The sequence below is a fragment of the Siphateles boraxobius genome, unplaced genomic scaffold (assembly GCF_051911475.1).
Source record: "Siphateles boraxobius isolate OS27281-9 unplaced genomic scaffold, OSU_SipBor_1 11, whole genome shotgun sequence".
NCBI lineage: Eukaryota > Metazoa > Chordata > Actinopteri > Cypriniformes > Leuciscidae > Siphateles > Siphateles boraxobius.
Genome location: NW_027508711.1, coordinates 1,206,731 through 1,222,500, shown reverse-complemented (window position 1 = coordinate 1,222,500; position 15,770 = coordinate 1,206,731). Strand labels below are relative to the sequence as shown.

General features: G+C 39.0%; 1 protein-coding gene across 43 annotated transcripts in view; it reads right to left on the bottom strand.

Annotated features, from left to right (window-relative positions):
• cast (calpastatin) overlaps positions 1-12,368 on the bottom strand; it is a 42,729-nt gene extending 30,361 nt beyond the window's left edge. For 10 of the 43 annotated variants that reach the window (XM_077193410.1, XM_077193457.1, XM_077193465.1 and 7 more), the window contains exon 1: positions 1,194-1,350. In XM_077193410.1, coding sequence (XP_077049525.1) covers positions 1,194-1,268 — 75 coding nt within the window. In that variant the 5' untranslated portion in view covers positions 1,269-1,350. The other 33 variants (XM_077193395.1, XM_077193485.1, XM_077193534.1 and 30 more) reach the window with 19 other exon arrangements.
• Between the last annotated feature and the right edge of the window lie 3,402 nt (positions 12,369-15,770).

Below are 15,770 nucleotides of genomic sequence, written 5' to 3'. Positions count from 1 at the left end.
TAAATGTTACCAGTAAATTTAGGCTAAAGAGATTTGCTATATAACACATCATGTTATTAAGTTATTAGTGTTTTTAGAGATTAACTTTAAGTTAAGATGACAAGGTATATTTTATATTTTGATATATCAAGGTATATCACTTTATTTTGATGGTCCCTTTTGAACATTCTGTTGAATATAAGTAACTGTGCAACTGCATGTCAACAACTTATTCTAACCCTCGTCTACTAATGCTCTACTAACACTCTAATGAGAGTTAGTAGACATGTAGGTGCAACGTTACTGATAGTCAACAGCATGTGTTAAAGAGACCATCAAAACAAAGTGAAACAACTATTTAACTTTTTTTGTTAAATTTTTAAAAATCTGTATGTAAATTAACAATGCACATGCTTCACAGTGAAAGTGAGCGAGTGTCTTCCTCCGGGCCATTAACCTCAGTAGCTGCTGCTGAACCAGGCTGGCATGTTGCACTGTGGGAATGTGCAGCACTTGGATACAAGCCTATTGGCCAACAGCCATATCGGAGAGCTCTGCTCATGCTCAAAATGACACAGCTAGCCATGACGTCTGCATGACACCGGTTTTAGGTCGCAGGAAGCAAACTAGTGATATTAGTGTCATAACTGACATAGTAGGACAATTAATAGGCTAAAATATCAGATGCAAAAGTCAGAACCAAAGACAGCAATATCAAAATAGTTTTTAATTATGAATTAATTGTAAGACCATATCATTGCAAATTCTGCAAAAAACATATCACTAATAGTCAAATGAATCACAGTGAAACACACCCAGAAAAGCTATCAATAAACAACTACTGCGCATTGCAACATCTGGATTTGTCGTAATATTGTCAGTAAAACAGATAAAAGAGACTGAAAAGTCCTCTGTGAAACTGCAGCTTTATTTCAGTGCTAAAAGTCCCTATAGTTACACTTTTTCTAACACATTTCCTGGCTTAATATTTCCCACACATTCCAGCACTCCTCCTCCCTCAGAGGTTTGCTGTGGGAACAAAGTCAAGACCTCCTGACCAGAGCACGGAACAAAAACTCAGGCAAAGTTTAAAGGCACACGATCAAATCCTCACAATGTCAAGTTACTCACTGCACCTCAAACACACTTAAGCAAACCCATGCATGCACGGTACTCTCTGAGACCTCAATGCGATAATATCCAGTAAGCGGCACCTGTTGCTCTACAGCGACATCCTGCAGGCCCGATTGGTCCTGTGTGCCGCGGATCCAGCTGATGATCTGGCCCATGTCTAACGGTGCTGAGTGTGTGGCGGCGTCTCTGTGGCTCTGCTGTGTCTGCTGTCTGAGCTACAGCATGTTCCAGGCACAGAGAGCCGGGGGAGGGACTAGGGGGAGTGGCCAGGGTCAAAGGGGGTGTGGCTAGGGCACATACTGGAGGCAGGCTCAAAAGGAGGGAGGGAAGGAGGAATGGCTAAATATGGATGCACATGGAATTTATACCGCCTGACTGAGATGTCAGATACACTTTTAGGGCAAGACACTGAATAGTTTTAGGGTAAAAAAAAATAACTCAAATATATCACCATTCACCCCCAGTTGATTGATTACATTAAGAATTGCAGAATTGTTTTTTTTTGTATAACAAGCTTTCTGAAATGCAAATATTATAAATAAATGTAAATATGCAAATTATGCATAATTTAATTAAATAAGAACTTATTTGGATACATTCCCAGAACAAAAAATATGACATTGGATAAAGCCGGGTTCAAATTTCTTGTTTCATTCTGTTAACATAAGAGTCAAAGGTTTTTAGAGGGGATTTTTGAATCTCTTTTTATCACTCCATAATTATTCTTTTTTTTTAAACAGTACAAAAAAAATCTCCAAGTTTTTAAGAATTGAAATGTATAAAATCAGGCAAAAAAAAACCTTTGATAAAAACCTTCTGAATATAAGTAGGAATAAAAAATAAAATAAAAGTTTGTAAAGTTTGGTGTATATAAATAAGTGCTACTGATTTCTGGCCCTGCAGTGCATGAAAAAAGGCTTTGAAAGGTATTGTAATTAAAATCTACAGACGCAAATAGATAAAGTGCTTGTAAATGTTGTTTTTCTACTAGTCTGACACGTTAAAAACATTAAAAACAGCCAATCAGCCCAAAATCTCAAAATTGACAAGTGCACAAAAAGAAAAAATTGTTTGGCCTGTAGTGACTTGCCTTAAAGCAGGGATATCCAGGGCGTATGTTTGCATGTTCACACGGTATGATCCAAAGGTAAACGTTTATGGCTAATTTTATGGTGCATTTGAAAGATGTGCATACAGACACTAAATTACCTGAACCAACAAATGAAACAAAGTACAAACTAATTGGAACAGAGGTGCTCTGACTTTGTGGCAGGGACTATGTAACAAAAAGTGAGTGTATGAAGGGCCAGGGTCAGGGTCAGGGCCAGACTTCCTGTGCTTTAGTGGGTCTGCTGCCAAGTGAAACTAAGCTAAAGAATGCAAGCCAAACAATTCCCTAAAAATACTCCTAATCAGCATGAGCAACCAGCAAGAAGTCCCATTTCAGGGGAAGGACGCATGATATCTTTACACTGAGTGTCTACCAAGACCTTCTCAATCATCAGTTCACTGAATAATGTTTTAAATGTGCAGAGCTGAAATCAGGGACTTGCACTTACGAAATATTCGCCTCAAGTGCCTAAACACGGTGTGCTGCCAGTATCCACCCCAAACGATGAGAACAAAGCATGCCTGTTCAGTGAGATGGACCTGGGTGTGAACATCCATGTTCAACTGACATTTCATGTTCAATCAGATATGGATATGCAGTTATGCATGTTAAACAACTGAAGACAGCCAATCTGTGTCAAAGAGCTTTAAAGATTTTTTATACCATGAGAAATTGGCTTACTTACAAAGTCTATTTGGAGTTAAGTCATTGTCTGAAAGTCATTAAATAATATTTCAGAAACTTGTGCAGTCAATGTTAAGGTATAGAAAAGAAGACTCAGATTTGCAATGTTAAGATTTTGTAAAAAAAAAAAAAAAAAAAAATAGTCAAAAGTGTTATTTTCAATTAATATTTTCAATAGAGTTGACTAAAAACAACAAAACGTCATTCTTGTAGCATTACTGAGATTGGGATTGGGACTGAGATCATGTTGCTTCAATGAAAGAAGCCAATCCTAATCTTCCATTTTATGCGTTTTATTATATTATATGAGAATAATGTCATATCAAGTCTTGTCATGTCTTCATTTGCAAAAAGGTATGCTCAAAAAGCACATCCCCTCCTACCTTATTGCTTAATTTTACGAGAAATCAATCCTCTCAATTCACACCACCTGACTGGAAATGCTGACTTGCATTCCTGGTGGCTTCATTTCAACATATGAAGCCTTACTCAACAGCAGCCCACTGAAACGCTTAGCATCAATCTGCAACATGATGTCCGATTGAGAAAGAAGTCCAAAGGAACCTGATATTATAAACTCACATGGCTAATTATTTCCAGAGAGCTTCTTAGAAATACAAAAACGCTGCAATAGATAACAGTCCAACGGAGGGCAAAATATACTAAATTCAAATCTAAATTAAGAGGTCAATCTGTTTCAACATGAAACCTAAAATAGGATAATCTCTTTCATATTCTGACAAAGCCTGAAATGTAAAGCTTTTAAATATATATAAGTTGTGTTTTTTTTGTAAAGAAATTAATACTTTTATTCAGCAAGGATGCATTAAATTGATCAAAAGTCACAGTAAGAATCAGTAACATTTATAATGCTTCAAAAGATTTCCAAGCGAGGTTATCACTACCATCAGCGACACAACCCTGCAAGCCCATCTCTTCAATACCACCATATTACCAGCATTACTGGAAGTGAAAAATGGTCTCTAACAAAAAAAATGAACAGAAACTCACTGTTACTGAAAGAGCAATAGAGCGAAGAATACGAAAAGACATGCAAAGAGATAAGATCACAAATACATTTTTCAGGGGATGTCAATGTGGAAAGATGTGATCATGGAGCAAAAAAAAGCACAGATGGGCTGTGCATGTCGGTTGAATAGAGGATGATCGATAGACGCTGAAAGTGACAACGTGGTACCCCTAAGAGATAAAACGACCACTCGAACGCCTACCAACTCGATACTCAGATTGTCGATAGAGTTTTGTCAAAACCTGAATGCAAACAGCCAGAGACAGATGCAGATGGGAGAAATGCTGTGACTCATCCACCGGAGTACAGGCCGGATAAAGAATAACAAGAAATGATTCTTAAGCATCAAATCAGCATATTAGAATGATTTCTGAAGGACCATGTGACACTGAAGACTGGAGAAATTATGCTGAAAATTCAGCTTTGCCATCACAGGAATAAATTACATTTTTAAAAATTTTAAACAATTTTTAAATAGGAATAATATTTCACAACATTATTATTTTAATTTCATTTTTTTTTTTTTTAATAAATGCTCCCTTGGTGAGCAGAAACTTTTGAATGGTGGTGTACATTTAAAAAGAGAAACCTAGAAACTAAAGCAACAATGTCCACACTTAAAGGAACAAGTGAGTCTCAACCTCTCGCAGATGAACATCCTGCATTTGTGCACAAACGTACACACACAAACACACGATTTTTGTAAAACAAAAGGTTCGACACACCCACATACCTTCCTGTAACATTCAGAAGCACTTAGGCTCAAGCTTTGTGAAATTGTGAATATTACTGACATTAACACCTGAAGGCAGAAGACAACTAATTATCATTAATGGTTTAAGCTGTTAAAAAAATCCCTGAACCACAGACATGTTTATGCATGAGATTATCTAACATCCATAATGTCAGACACTTTGCAGACACACCTGAGCGTTTCTTCTGCGGACTAACCGAGCGAGTTAAACCAGCTGTGTTATCTTGAGAAAACTTTTTAATTTATTTTTTAATATATCCTCCTAAAATTTCCTAGCTAATATACTAGCTTATATTATGCCTTATATTGAGTTTAGAGGGCCCTGGCGTGTCCAGTCCGGTGCCCGGTGCGTGTCACTGTAACTGGAGCTCCTGATAAGTTTTAGGAGATATATATAGTAACAAAATGTCCCTGAGAACATTTCACGACACTGTCACAGGACTCTGACACATTGCAGCCCAACCAGGCAACAAGCAACAAGCAAACAAATGCATTCTAGCTATACAAAATCAATATATTTAATGCATTGCACATTTAAAAATGCATTCCACTGTTGTTTCTGTGGGTACGGCTCTCTGAAGTAGATGGAGTATTGTGTCATAAAGGAATGCTGTTTTACATTTCCTGGGCTGGATGTGCAAACATGGCAGAGCTGGGTTATAAAACATTCATGGCTTTGAAGAATTACAGTTTATATCTGTGACACAAGCCTGATTGGGAGCAATAACTCAGCTAGACTGCTAGACTTTGACTCGCAAGGACTATTACAGTCCACAAGAGGGTGTCAATGCTCCATTAGAAGCCAAAGCATGAAAAGTATATACTTGATCAATGAACTATGCCGGTTTCTTAAAGGTATAATTCACCCAAAAATTAACATTCTGTCATTAATTACGCGCACTCATGTCGTTACAAACACTAAAGACTTTCATTTATTTTCAGAGCACAAAAAATGATCTTTTTGATGAAATCTGAGAGCTTTCTGTACTCTCCACACACAGCTATGCAACTACCACTTTGATGAAATTAACTTAACTTTCTTGATTTTGCTAATTTGCATGACTTTCATTGCCTGGAAAGCACACTTCTAAAAATCTGATATTTCCAGGTTTTCTATGCCCGTGGGAACCCTGTAGCATATTTGATATAGCATATTCTAATGTGAATTATAATTTCAAAACAACACATTAAACATCAAACAGTAAATGATGGCTTACCTGGAATCTTGAGGTCTGAGGCACACAGGCTTGTGTTTGCAACGAAGTGTCACCTTTCTAGAAAGAAATAAAGACAGACCGAAAGAAAAGTGATTTAGCGCACTGCCAAAAATTACAATAACCTAAGGGTTTAACATGTAACGACACCCAATAAACAACAATCTATCTGAGAACAATCCCTACAGAACAGTCAAAAGCATCAACAGAGAAAATATTTTTGACATACTAGATTTTGTCCATTTCTGTAATTTCTCCTTGAAATTTACATTATAATACTTTAAATACTTATTTTACATTATAAAATAAATTAACTAATTGTATTATAGGGTCGACACTTTGATTTTACAGTTAGGTTTATTTTTTCACTATACGCCAAGGCATTCTTTAAGGAACTTTTTACAATTGCAATGCGACTCTACTCCAAAACAGGAAACTTTATAATCCATCGAAACACTTTAAAATCGAATTACAGCTGGCTATATCAGACAACGCCCGACTTCTTATAGTAACCCATTGTTTTTTGTAAGTGAGCCAGTGAGTACAAGTAGCCTACAACGATCAACCTAATCCTGATGTGTTTACATTTAGCCTATCAACTCTTTAAAGGAAACTCCTTTGACCACCCGAGTTGTTTTATATTGGTTGATAAAGTTTTCTTTGCAGTTCAAAGCATGACGCAGATCTACTTACGATGCTCGCCCAATACGCAGCGTACGCCATGGCTCAATTCGCGTCGCCTAAAATGTAAAAAAAAGAAAGGTCTCCTAATGTCTTTCTAGAGTAACGTCCGCCAGCTTCCTTCATTCAAGTGAGGTGTGCTGCTGTCTCGCTCTCAGATAAAAGCCACTCCCGTGAATGTATCTGGGTACCAGAACACTGATAATTACAGTAAATAATGATCGGAGCGGTTTTTCTAAGCGGTTTCAAGATGTCGTGCAATCTTTTGCATTTTAATTTGCAATGTGAAAGTTGAAGCTTAATTTGCATTGCGCATTAAAAAAATGCAGATAGTCTAAGAACACAAGCATTCCTTTCTATTGCACAACTCTGGTTACGTTCAGACACTAATTGCAAGTCTTAAAGTCCCCATGAAATCAAAATGTAAGGTTTTTGGCTTTCAGTAATATGTTAGCCTTACTGTTATATACTATAAGCTAGTGTGCTTCAAAATAATGACAACATTTGCATTTAGAAGATAATCATTAAAAACTTACAGTCTCTCACTTCCGCCAATATGGATCAATGATTTTGATGAGATCACTCTGCACTCTTCTCATCAGATTTTCTGTCCAATCAAATGCTCTCTAGAATCTAAAGCGTCCTGCACTACATTATAAATAGATGCCGAAGCTGCGGCTTTTCTACATGGTGAATGGTACATAGTGCACTATATAGGAGATTCAGACAGTGTAAATATGCTTTCCATTGGGTTGAATGAAGTCTGGTTTCGCCTTATGGCTCGTTTCCACTGAGCGGTACGGTACGGTACGGTACAGTTCGGTACGGTACGCAATTATTTGCGTTTCCACTGTCAAAAGTTGTGAATGGTACCAAAAAGCCGTACCGTACCGTACCACTTTTTGGGTACCCTTCCGTTGGGGTACCTAGCACAGTGGAACGGTACTAAAGGGAGGAGCTAGACTCACTGCAGAACGCTGATTGGTTGACAGAGTATCGTCACTTGCACAAGCTACAAGGGGAATGACAACAAAAGCAGCGCCATTTTTTTAATATACAGTTGGAATATAATAGTATGGTTATTCTTTCACGAAATGTAGTTTTAAGAGTTTTTCAGACGAGAATGTAGTTGTTTAAAGCTCAAATCTGTGGTTTATTTATAATGTTTTATGATAATTTGATCCATTCCAGGCGATCACCGGGCGCTCGGCGCTCATGTTCCCCGCCTGGAACAGCCTTTCCTCGGCTAGTCGTTCTGACGTTTGCCGCTGACTCTGTAGTGGTAATTCGTCTTGTGTAAATTTAACGGGTGATCTTTGGTCTCGTGAATCGATAATTCGTTCCCTGGCCAATCGTTTTGGCTGAGGGTTAAGTGAAGTTTCATATATTTAGGCTATTTAACTTTTCCGTTGTAACGTTAATGTTAGACCAGCGCTGAATTTGTATATTTGACTGAATTTTTTGCTTTATCTCTTATTGTATAGCTTCTTGTAACGTTACCTTTTACTTATACTTTTATAATGGCTATTATTGCTAAAACTGAAATTTAACTGGGTTGAGTTTTGTCATTTTTTTTTTATTACAAGATTATCACTGTAATGTTGTTTATTGCAACATTTGTACAAATGCAAATATTGCCAGGAATATGTTTAATATTTTTACAATTTAAACGAAAAGATGCAGGGTTGTGTTTTATATTTCGTTTTGTTATAAATAGGCTAACGTTAAACATGCAGTAAATAATATAATCAGGTCTATACATTGCCTGAACCACATTTGTGTGCCTATAATGTTTAAAATTTATTTAAATGAAAACGAAAAGGGACAGAGTGGTGTTTTATAATATATTTCGTTTTATTGTTGCCTAAAATGTACATGCAGAGCGAGCTGAGTGACGCTTTCAAGAACGCGCTGTTCCATTTGGAGAATTACCGGACTCGCGTCCTCGGGAGTCATTCTGCTGAGAACTTTGCGTACTTGTTATTGAGAAATGCCTAATGTCGGCGCTTGTCTTCTTGTGACAAACATGCCGAGAAGCAAGGACAAGATCTGCTGTATGCCATCCATAGTGTTTACTTTGTCGCTTTCTTCTTCGCGCGAAAATGAAGTTGATCGCTTCTTTCCTGCAAACACCACGCCTATCAAGTAGGGTACTGTTGGCGGTGGAAACGCTAGCCGGATCATGGTTTACTGACCCGACCCGACCCGAACCGTACTGTACCGTACCGTACTGCTCAGTGGAAACGAGCCATTAGTGTCACGTGATACGCCGCAGCGTGCACATAGTCTGCTTCGGTCCAGAGACACGATACTCACAATCGGCGCAATGTCATAGAATGTCTCTGAACAGATTCATTTTAGATTCAAAGTGTGGTGGTGAAGTGAAAGTCAAATGTAAACTAAGTTTTATCCTTTTGAGATCCCTACTTCACTCTAATCAGTGCATTTGGTCATATTGGTGAACTAGCCTACTACAGAAAGCGTTGGGGAGAAAACTCAACGAACTAACATTAACAACATTAACATCAACATTCGTAAATTCTCGTGCTTCATGCAGTTTTGTAAACGCATCGGTCGTCCTTGTTAGTAGCCTACAGAAATTAATATTCAGTGACATGTAAAGGGGCGATAACAGGGGATGGGTGGAATAGGTAAGTCTTATACTTTTATTGGCAAAATCATAGCTAATGTCAGCTTCTTGTTATTACAGGCAGCCAAATAAACGACAGACTTCACCCCGATTTTGTTCCGTCAATTTTACCCCACCGAAGAGTATGTTCGCAAAATAATCAAGTCGTTTTCAAACTAGTGCACTAAAACGAGCATCACATTCGACAAAGGGTGATACAAAACGCAAGAGAACCAGAGAGACGTCGGTGTGATGGTCCTCCTGCTGCTTTGTATAATGCGCCAACGGCAGTATGTGAACAGTCTAGCAGTGAAGATGGAGAGACCTCCGTAGGTCAGCCTGATGCCTTGGCGGTTGGATTTGAAAGACCCTTGGGAGAGAGTGAATGGGCTCAGATGATGGCAGAGATTGATCTGTTAAGGAGAGAGTAAGACACCTCTGGGCCTGGCCACTGGTTGGGGTTGTTACACCAATTTGATGCTGGGGGAATGAAGGGACTTGTTTTTAAATTTACTAATACAAAGGTACTCTAAGTGATGTCGGTTGACGTCACTTCTTGTTGACGTCTAAAGTATTGTCAAACAAAACGGAGGCTAGCTAGACCCTCCCTCCTCCTCATCCGCACACTAACCGTACAAATCGTTCTTGTCGGTTTTTGGCTGGAACCGTTTGTTATGTTTCGTGGTGCGGGTTAGCCCAGTTTGTTTTTGTTGCCGTTTGTGGAGCCTGGGGTGTCTGCAGAGACTGCGTTTTTTTACAGTGTGTTTAGGGGACAGGCAGCTAGCGGATAGTGAGATGTTTGCTGTATGTGACAAAAAATGTTTTGGCCTAAAAAATGCGTGACATCGCTTAGAGCACCTTTAAGTTTGTGGATGTATCTTTCACGCTCTATGGCAGGCAGTGTGGACATATAATTACTTGACATGTTTAATCTTAGTGATTTCTTAAGTTATTCACGCCTGCCGGCTGTGTACGGACGTTGTTTTGTGCCGCTATTTTGTATTGAAGTCTATGGGAAGTCTAGTTTATTTTCCCTAAAAAGGGGCGGTGATGAAATTGACAGTTAAGTTCCCGGATGTGCCGGTAGTACGTAAACCACAGAGCGGATCATATGCAAGTCGATGCATACCAGAAAATATATCAGGCTCATTTGAATTCTGTACAGAATACTAGATATAGAAGAGATTAGAAGGAGAAATGGTTAGGAGGAAACTGCGGCTTTACCAACGCAACCTCAATGGCTCTGGCTGAGCTGTGATATTAAAATAAACTATTTAGAACACGGGACTGTTCGATATGTCCCGGCCTGTCTTCCTGTTTCAATAGAAATTACGTCAACAGATTAAATAATTCTGCACGTTTCAAGGCACTTCAGTGGGCATTTAAGGACTCATATTTTATAGACTCATAAAGTTCATATTCTGAATTCATGCAATTGATGTTTTTAAAAACAAAGCGGTCTCAAAAACATTTGACCATGCTTAGCCTACTTTGTTGTACAAATTAGTCTCTTAAAGTAACAACAGACCTTCATTTACACAAAAAGTGTAATTGTCTTTAGGGTTTCAGGGCTACGCACCACTCTTGGTTATTTTCAAATCAGAAATGTCAAACAATTTGCTACGGAGCCATAACATGCGGTTCAGTGATGTGTTTAGATTCACACTAAAAAGAAACTAATCATAAGAGTCATTCATTTGAGAATTGGAGCGTACAATGGTCGCATACTTCCAAAATTGCATACTTCCCTGCTATATCGTAGGTGAAAAACCAAAAGAAGTATGTCCGAAATTCATAGTAGGCTACTCATAACATAGTAGGCACAAATTACCTGGATGACAGCCTACTTCTTCCAGTGATATTCTAAAGTGAGCATAAGATGGACACTTTAATATCCCATGAGGCCACGGGAGAGGATTTGTGAATGTACGTGAAGCGATGCAACTGACGCTGGTAATGATAACATGGCGAATTTAACGTTAGTTCCTCCAGTTACATTCATACTATAGTGCGTACTATAGAGCGGTCGTTAAATAACGTAATTGACGTTAACGTACTTATTCAAAATAAGTACCTACTCAAAAGACTCGTTGGCTGCCTTATCATGGCGGCGCACACGAGGGTAAGTTACCTCACGAAACTGATTTCGGACAGGCTTTTGAGTCAGGGTAACGAATGATCTACAGCAAAAATGTAATGACTGCAATATTAACTTCACCTTGAAATTACATCAAACGTGGAAAACGTTGGTCAAAAACGTAAATTTTTACACACAAACTGACAACCGCAACTATCATCTTTTTTTTTTCGCTCAACTGTCGGTCATGGAATGGAAAGCACGGGATAGTGGAATATCAAAGACAGCGAACTGAGTAAAGGATACATGCATACATCTACGCTGCCTTCAAAATCGATCTAAAGGTATGAGTGAAGCTGACACTGGCCTTGGAATGCAGGCTCCGGAGGCAGCATTTAGGACGCACGCAACCTCTGTGTGTTTTGGTTCACTGAAAGAATCGGCTCATATTAAGAATCATTCGTTCTGAGTCAGATTACACTGGTTACTCTGAATGAATTGATTAACTAAAGAGAACCGGCTCCTTCGGGATTTTGTTCGTCATCCGTTCTGGAATCTGTATGCGCAGCTGTATTTATTTTTAGCGCTGTAGAAAAGTGTAAACAGAATAACGGAGCAGCTAATCAATGTAAACTTTAGTTCGGTTGTTGATGAATGCACGCTCGAGAACGATTAATAAAGCTAAAATCATAAAGTTTTTTTTCCTTTTAAATGGAAATCTGTTAAGAAGAAGAGCAGTTCCCAAACTTAAACCATACCTTTTTAACTTAAGGTAAAAAAAAAAATTTAAATAACCCAATGCACAACTGCACATTTTAACTTTCTACAGAGTGTTACAGAACACAAGGCAGTGTAAATTGTGTGGGGGGAAAAAACCTACCTTGTCATTTTTCTTACGACCATGAGTTCTCTTTCTGTGCGGCATGTCTAAGGAATAAGATCACTGACTTTAAAAACACAACACAGTTTTGTTTTCACCAGAGGTGTACTTGTGGCACAGTGTTTGCTCCTCCTGTGGACTGTAAACGTATCAATCTGTGCCAGAGGCTTAAAGGAGGCATGAGTTAAATAAATCAACGCGTTTGTGCAACTTTCAGAGTGTCAGTAGGAATTTGCTTTTGTTTTGAGGCAATTGCGTGGCTTTTGTGTGTGCATGCATGCTTTTCTTCAAACAGTTTCTGGCTTTCTTGGAACTTACTATTGACTTACCGATATTTAAATGTTTTTACTATGTTTATCTATTTATTTTAATGTGCTGCGAATGCTGTGTATGCATGGTTTGCTGAGGCAAACAGTGCCACGCCCCCTCAAACGCTTCTTTTCTCTTGTCCTTCCTTTCTTAAAGGGGACCTAGCTATTATGCAAAATTCACTTTAGGTGTTTAAAAACAGATATGTGTCCACAGTGCGTGTAAACAACCAGCCTATAATGGTAGAAATCCATAAACAGTCTACAAACTAGAGTAGTACCCTAGGCCTAGAACAGTGGTTCTCAATCCTAGTCCTGAGGACCCACAGCTCTGCACAGTTTGTATGTCTCCCTCATTTAACACACCTGATTCAGATCATTAGCTCGTTAGGAAAGAACTCTATGAACTGAACTGCTGTGCCAGATAAAGGAGACATAAAATGTGCAGAGCAGTGGGTCCCCAGGACCGGTGCTGCGTTCCAGTCCACTTTTAGACATGCACTTGCAAACTTCCCTAAGCACTTCCCCTCGGGGGAATCCCTGCCGCCATTTTGAAGTGCGTTCCACTTCGTGAAGTGGACGAGGGAAGTTTATATGGACAGACACTCGTTCCCTCGATTTTGACCGAGGGAGCGAGTCTACTTCATATGTACACTTCAGGCAGTTCCACATACCACAATGCAACACGATTGTGACGTCACCGCCGATCTCGTCTAATCACCACCACCACAAACAACTCTATTATATATTAATTAATTTTTTTTTATGTAAAACAACCCAAACACAGCTATATAAATTTGGATGCTGCATTAAACAAATTCTTAAAGGGAAAAAAGTTGTAAATAATAAATCAACTCCATAGCTGATTCCAAGTGATCAAGGGCTTAGGACGTTCCAGTTCAGCCCATTGCAGTTTCCGCCAGAAGTGGACACTCGTGCAACGTAAGCAATGACGCACATCCGAGTGAACGAGACGGAGGGAAGTTAGCGAGTGAAGGGCATGTCAAATTTGGACTGGAACGCAGCCCAGGATTGAGAACCACTGCCCTAGAGGTTCCAGAAGCCCCGCCCATGACTGGTAATGATATGCACTATGCATTGATGTCACCTTCCCGCCGGAACACGCCCCCTCAGCTGGACTGAGTGGCTAAAGAGCTGCTGCTTGACTGGATTTAAAGCAACACCAAGGGACTTTTCCTCTGCGGTCGCCCTACAGGTTGGAAGTGGAATTGTCCATTACCGCTGTCGTAAATAATTTAGCCTACCGCAGCCTACTGTCGCAAGGACGTTGTTTATCCAGCACCTGCTTTGGAATCAACACTGGCCACAGACAAGGTAGAGTATGATGCATGATTTTATGAAAGACATCACAAACGAAGAAAAACTATGTATGCCGTAAAGCAGTCGAATTTTGTAGTTCTTTTTGTGCTCCGGTTACTACCCGAAACCCGAAGTTACATAGTGCCAGTAAAAGCGATACAGACCACGTCAGGCTATGGCAGACGTGTCATTTAACCTATTGTAAGTCGATGTACCATCACAAGGGTCTTGGAAATATATTATGAAGGCTAAAAAACTACATAGTGTTACTTTAATAGGGAAAAATGCGAGTAAAAAAAAACCTTATTAGTAAAGGTTGGACTTGATAGTGTTCCTTACAACTTACTAAAGATTCAGTGATACATGGATATTGACATGCTGCCAGGAATAATGTTTCCTGACATTTATATGTGCCTGGTTTCAACACCGGGGAAATAGGCCTTCATAAAGCAAATTTGCCTGTGAATGCTTTATATATATTATATGCTTTATATAAATACAATATAGGTAGGTCTAAATCTGGGTGATCACTTATATCAGTGTTATATATAGCCTATCGTCATATCGTCCAGCCTTAAAACTTGTATAGTTTTTGTTTGTGTTTATTTATTTAAAAACATATTATTATGCAATATTTAACTGATGAATTGTCAAAACAATAAAAATGCAATATATAGGGTATGATTTTCCCCTAAAATTCAGCATATTGACAAAAAAAGATTACTGCATTGCAAATCCAGGTTTCGCTGCCTGGATTCCAGGGGTTTCTGTGAATTGCAGCGATCCATTTGCTCTTTTCTGTAGCTTTCGGCAGTCCGTAAAAATACAACTCAGATTTCTTCTCAAATTTATTTGTAATCCATCTCAAATCTCTTTCCTGTTTTAGGTGTGTTTTTTGTGGAATTCACACTGAAAACCAATGCTGCCACTCAGTCTTTTTGCCACTCAGTGGGCGTAACCGCAGTCAATATGGCCGACTGTGACGTCACGTGCTTATCCTCTATTGGCATAGATACCTCCCTGAGTGAACCACAGCAGTCCGCCATTTTTGTTTCCTCACTGAAGCAGCTGGAGATATACAGTGTCTCAGCCACAAATAAAACATTACAAATGTTCTGCTATTGTATGTACCACCAGTGAACATAAGAGTCTCCATAGACTCCCGGCACTGATCCACTGAGGAAACAGTGGTTGAATTTAATTTCTGAGAGAAATGTGCAGAAGAAAGTTGCTGAAGTGTTATAGGCCTATATTTGCGCAAATCATTTTACTCCTGCTGCTTTACAAACGAGGGCCAGTTCAATGCTGGATTTGCACAAAAGTTATTTCTGAAAGATTTTTAGATTAACATGACGGTAGTCGATGACTTGAATCAACTCCACAACAACTACATACTGTACATTTATCCACTAACCATTCAGAAACATCCAGTTGCATTCTAAAAGTTGTAACCTCTTTCTGAGTCTCTTCATCACTGTCCGACTCTGGTTTGAACATGCAGGCTGAACACCATTACTTAAAATTTCTGACATTTTGCCTGTGTGTTTTGTTGTATCCGAATCAGGAGCTGTAAAGGCCCCGCCCCCTTCTGGAAAGCAGCAGCTCATTTGCTGAAACTTCACAGTCACATTCTGGGGACACCAGAGACTTGTATTACATGTTGTGAAAAGGGGCATAAAAGATCCCTTTAAAGGTATATTTCATCACACTGTCATCATTTACATCCCTCAAAAACAATTAAACTTTTTTTTTCTTTCATGGAATGCAAAGGAGAATTTTTGAAGAATTGCACTCCATGCAATTAAAATTAATGTGAGCTAATACTTTAAATATGTTTTCTCTATATTCTCTGTAGGCTAATTCCTTTATGTGAGGACCACGGCCCTAAAAAAGAGAAACCCAGCCATTATCCCCTCCTGCGTGAAAGAGGCTCTGTGTTTTTCACCAGAAAAACAACAGATATTGCAGG